Below are 6000 nucleotides of genomic sequence, written 5' to 3'. Positions count from 1 at the left end.
TCTCAGACTGGATGGAGGTAACTAGTGGGGTGCCACAGGGTTCAGTCATGGGCCCAGTGCTCTTCAACATCTTTATGAATGATTTAGATGAGGAAGAACAAGGAAAGAGAATCAAATTCGCAGTTGATACAAAACTGGGTGGAATAGCAAACACCCTAGTGTGTTGGAATAGCAAACACACATCCTGCATCTCTGAGCCTCATTCTGGCTGCTCCTGCCTTGCCCCAGCTCTGCTCCAGTTTGTTCTTGCCTTGCTCCAGTTCTACACTAGTTGCTTCTGCCTGATCCCAGTTTGTTCCCACCTAGCTCTAACTCAGGGGTCCTCAAACTTTTTGAATAGGGGGCCAGTTGAAAGGCTGTGGTGACCGTCACAGGCCGGTGAGGTGGGGGTGCCTGGGGGTGTGAGCTGGTGAGGTGCCGTCAGGCGCATGTGAGGTGGCATTGGGCATGCACGGCAGTGGCTCGCTCACTCAGAGATCTCTCAGCAAGTCCAAAACCATCTCCGAGCAAGCAAGACACCACCTCCTGGCTCACGCTGGAAGGCAGTGGCGAGCGCGCACATATGGGAGGCAGGTGGCGGCCGCTTGCTCGATTGGAGACCATCTCTGAGTGAGGAAGCCACCACCTCCCCGCCCATGCAGCAAGCATGTGCACGGGTGGCGAACGGTGGCATGGGCCGGATGAATGGCCATGGCAGGCCAGATCTGTCCTATGGGCCATAGTTTGAGGCCCCATGCTCTAACAGAACACCTCCTCTGTCTTGACTTTGGAGATGAAGTAATTCTCACTTGCCTTGGATTCCCAACTGGTTGTGAAGCCCCACTGTGTATAGATACCCTGATCCTGGCATTCTGCCTGTCATAGCCACCACCCATGTCCCAGCACTTACACTATCATCTCCAGAGCTCTGCAAAGAAAGAAAGAAAAAGATCTTCTTTATGCAAATCACAGGACCTTTTTTGTTTTGTTTTGTTTTCAAAACATGGCCACATTTTTGTTAGGACCTAATGTTGTGAGTCAGAAGGTCAGTTGCTCTTGGCACATGTTCTCAAAATGTACTGATTGGATCTTTGAGGAGTGGGGAGATTTGCAATCTTGGCCTATTCCAGTTTTTAGATGAGAAAAGTGGATGAACTTATGTCAAGTCCAGATTACCCAGGTGCTCAGGCAACCTCTGGGAATAATCAAGATGTATAGCTATCAGGAGAAGGCTTGGAACAGGGGACTTTCTCAGAGAAAGGGAAAGCAGGTACAGCTCTTGATCCTATAATATCCCAGAGGAGGGTTGCCCAGTTAGAGGATCAGCGGATAGAGAAGAGGCATCCTCATTTCCAAAAGGTCCCTCCCAAAAGGATGGGACCCACACATACTGATAAAGAGAATTCTGTAGAAGTAAACTCTAGATTTGGTTCAACAAACTAGTCTGTGCTTGTTCAAGCAATCATTGTGGATTATTGTTTTTCTAGGAAATGCTTTGATCAATAAAGAGCTGGCTTGAATATGTGAAGGGAGCAAACCTAGCTCATTATATCTAGGTGGGGGAAGCACAACAAAAGACTCAGATTTCCAATATCTGGGGTGGTGGGGGGGAATCTGCTACAGTCCTCCACCACCACCTATCAGAATGGAAATTTGGTCATGTTTACATGGAGTGGAATTCCCAGCCTTGTGCATCCCTAAGTGCATGAGAAATTAACACAAAGAGCAATATATTTACAATAAAATATTAAAAGGCTGTTTGTTGGAGTAACTGCTTGCAAATAAGTATATACATCCAACAAAATTATGTACAGATATGCATGTATTAGGAAAATGTGCACAAAAATACATACAGTTTTTATTGTCAAAGTACAGAGCAGATTTAAGATTGAGAAAATAAGACACAACTCTATGCATGTTTAGATTACCACCTCCAAAAGCCTTGCAACTTCCAGCATGACAGAAATTGCATTTTTTGCTGTCTAAACATGCATAGGATGATGCCCAAGAAACTATGACCTATTCATCCATCCCTATGACAGGAAAACACCAAACTGTTTTCCACTAAAATACAGCCTTGGGAGACCCTGCTTTGAGAAAAGTATTCAAACACAGGCTGAACAAGCCATATGTCATGGATGTTGTGGTTGTATCCTGCACTGAGCAAGAGGCAGTTCTGGGAACCTCCCTGGTCCCTTCCAACTCTCTCATTCTAAGCCACATCAGATTAGTATCCTTTACAGGGTGATAATCATCCTTAGCAGGTTGATGCATTAATAATGCAGCTTGTTTCAGAAAATAGGAGTGAATAGGATACTGAAAGCCAGTTGTGTTTATACAATTCAAATAGTATCTGCTTTCAGGTTTGCTTATTTCAAAGACCTATTGTGTATTCTACAGGAGAAAGTATCTATGAATAATGCAATTTCTTGTGCATGATTAATAATGGGTTTATTGCTCAGGCACTCCGTACATGCTATTTGATATCCCATCAGCCTTATTTTCCTAAGGAAAACAAGTGCTGTCAAAACCTGACATGTTTATTATTGCAAAGCCAAGCCAAGCTGGTTATCTGAATGGGTTAGTTCTTTGTTGTTACAATTGTCTATCAAGACTTATACACAAAGAAACATGCACACACACAAAGCAGCAGTAACCAAGCTCACAAGATGGAATTTGGAAAACTTCAGAGAACCAGAGCTCTGATTTGCATACCCTTATTCTATAGAGTTTGAAGATATTTAGTTCCTTAAGTCTGCTTTAGTTTCTGAAAAGATTTACTAGTAATACAGAAGATAGCCCAAAGAAGTATATATTAATATGTAATTTGCATTAATTATGATATGTCTTTTTAGAGCTTATTTAACTGAAGGAATAATCATGCCACATCATTTTCCTTTTATATAGTTTCATTTATTTTGGTTAAATTCACATGAAAAGTAATTAAAATAATTACACTGCAGCCCTATTAATCTTTAATCAGAAGTAGGTTTCATTGAGTTAAATGTGGCTGTCTCCTAGGTTAGTATGTATTGCATTAGAGACTAATAGTGTCTCCTATCCATGTCTGGTCAAGTCCTTGATTTCAAAACTGAAAGTGACATCTACTTAAATTTAGACTTCACTGGACACATGTGACTTACTGAGAAGCAGACATGTCCTTGATTGCACTGTAAATGTATGGGATAAGTGCATATTAGAGCCATTAAGATTTCATGGTTCTGGGCTGCTTTCAGTGTCCATGAAACCTGGAGAAAAAATGGTGGCAGATACATTCTTTCACTTCACATTCTTCATGTTATTCATATACTATGACTGCTATTAGCCACAGCCAAGAATATGTGCCATGGGCATGAAGTTACTTCATGTGACGGGGCCATCACCACTCAAAGTAAGAAGAATTTCAGTAATTATATGGAATTCATTGAATTCTGCTCTTTAATAAAACACTGAAAAGAAAACAATGAACATTTATACTCTCTGTCTCTACCATCACACAAACCTACATCCACTTATTAAATGAAAGTAGATCAGCTCAGTGGATTCACTTCATTAGATGAAGTATTACACATATGCTCCTTTAAGTAAACAAACAAGAAAGCACATCATTTTGAGTGGTATGATCTGACCTCATTTACATTTCCAAAGCAGAGAATGGTATTTTAAAATATTAAAATAACCAAATAAATTATATTTAATACCTAAATTTTAAAAAAGAAAGAAAAAAGCATCAGGGAAAATAAAACCTAACAAGCTAGATCTTATCCCACCTGCAAGGTAAAAGTCTTAAAGCCCATGTATATAAGCAAAGCACTCAGATTCTTAGACAGTACTGGGTGCCATAACTTTGGGGCTACAATGGATAGTATGTTAACTATTATTAGACCACAGTTGTCCCCTCCATTGACATACATAAGGAAGACTTGCTCGTCTCTCAAGGAAAGAGTTAAGGTCATTCTATTCCATTTTGGTTCCCTAAACATTTATCAGGGAATTGTTGTAATTCCATCATATTCCTTTTGCACATCTTTCACTACATAATTTTCTGGATTCATGCCCAAAGCATATTTCAAAACTATTTGGCATGCCTTTTTGCATAGTTGTTTGTGTCTCCATAGTTTGTAGCAACTTACAAAATAGCATGTCTCAATTTTGGTATATCACATAGCAAACTGGCTGACCATTTTAAGGATGTATGGCATCACTAGACTCTGGGGGATCACTCCACAGTATTATGAAGTAAACAGTTAATATAATGTCAAAAGATGACAGACTATCAAGAAATCAGGGAACAGATCACCCAGTTCAAGCACCTAATGAAAATAAACAGGTTACCCAAAATCAGTTCAAAAAAAATGGAACCTTTAGGAGTGATAGCAAAAGGGCACAAGCTAATCTCCAAATATAAGAACAACCTTGTCTTATCCGGGATTGAACCAATCAAATCAACTATGTATTTGGCTAGAAGCATATTTCATTTCCATTTTCTGAACTTAGATATGAAACACTCTTATCTGGTGTTTTTCACATTTCTAACACCCATATTACCGTTAATTTGGAAAGCCACACCAGGAGTCCAAAAATTTATTAATGCAGCTTTCCTAGCAGGATTCCATCCAGATATTTTGGATTTCATATTCATATCCCTTCAGCCACAGCCAGCATGGTCAATGGTCAGAAATTCATGAGTTTTAGCCTAAAAAATCTGGAAAGTGCCATGTTGGAGTAGACCATAGTAGCCCTGGTGCATCAAGGTGAAATTCACAGAGTTAAAGCAAAAACATTACATCAGGGTTCCCAACTCGGGGGTCTGCACCCCTAGAGGGTGTGAGATAGGACTTCGGGGAGTGCAAAAGAGAGTAATGCTGTGTTGCAATTTGCCAAAATTAAGTTTTTCACAAAAATTATGCCAATAATAAAATTATTTATTGTTTAATAATTTGGATTTGCATTTGCATTTAGTTCTCTTTTGTCAATCAAGACAAAGCCTAGGAATCACCTGAATCCATAGGCAGACTTGCTGATTGCAATCAGCAAGGAAGTTCCATGTTTTGACAAAATTGTGAATGGAAAACAGGAAGAATGAAGTAATTGAATTTTATGTTCACAATTGGGATTGATTTTACTGTCTATATTTTTTTCTACTTGCTCAATTTATATGTTATGCACTGAGTTAAAAGCTTATTTTTTGAGTTCAATTTGTTCACCTGCAGTACAGTATGTGGTTTAATTTCTTGTTCAAAAATTAGCAAGTTGAGTTCTTCATCTTCAAATATGATACTACTTTTGTAGGGGGTGCAAACATAAATCAAACATTTTCTAGGGGTACAGGGCATAGGAAACATTAGGAACCAATGCCAAGATCAACAAGAAAAGGTCTTACCTTGGTAAGGTGATGTCAAAACAGGTATTCTGATGGGTGATAATGTCAGTACATGGCATGGCTGAACACTTGTTGATGGAAGGCTGTTGGCATCAACTGAATATAAGGCTGCTGCTAATACAATAGCCTGGTTACTGTTAGCTTGTTTAAGGCAACCACCTAGGGAAGAATCAAGTATGGGTTTCATTATTTCTAGTGAACATTTGGACATGTGACTGAAATGTTCTTCCCTTAAGCATGACCTGGAGTCATTAAAAATAAACAAAAATGAAAGCATCTCTCTGTGTTTTTTAATTCTGCAATGGTACAAATGAGGGATTGTTTCTAACCTCCATTTGATTGACATGGCCAAGATACTCCACTATTATGCCTCATAGAATCTAGTTTTGAATTAAGTACCATGTGTTGCCATTTTATCCATCAATGACTAAAGTAAGTAGTGAACTCATATCATACGATTATGAGTACTCTGCCATAATCCTGTAGCTCAAGGACATCTCATGAAGTTAACTGATGTCAGATAAAAGGGGGGGAAAACTTCTTCACACTGTGCAGTTAATATGGAATTCACTTCCAAAGATGTAGTGATGGCCACCAATCTTGACAGCTTTAAAAGAAGTTGGGGAAATTAAAGGAGG

At 39.3% G+C, this 6000-nt stretch overlaps 1 protein-coding gene across 1 annotated transcript in view; it reads right to left on the bottom strand.

The window, feature by feature from the left end:
- Positions 1-6000, bottom strand: part of TCERG1L (transcription elongation regulator 1 like) — a 200112-nt gene that overhangs the window by 173460 nt on the left and 20652 nt on the right. Inside the window, exon 4 of the mRNA XM_044420743.1 lies at positions 5363-5521. Within this exon, the coding sequence (XP_044276678.1) occupies positions 5363-5521 (159 nt within the window). The remainder of the gene's footprint in view (positions 1-5362; positions 5522-6000) is intronic.

This window comes from Varanus komodoensis, unplaced genomic scaffold (assembly GCF_004798865.1).
Source record: "Varanus komodoensis strain SLA01 unplaced genomic scaffold, ASM479886v1 scaffold11, whole genome shotgun sequence".
Classification (NCBI taxonomy): Eukaryota; Metazoa; Chordata; class Lepidosauria; order Squamata; family Varanidae; genus Varanus; species Varanus komodoensis.
Note: the sequence above shows the minus strand (reverse complement) of the source record. Positions and strands in the feature narration are given on the sequence as shown.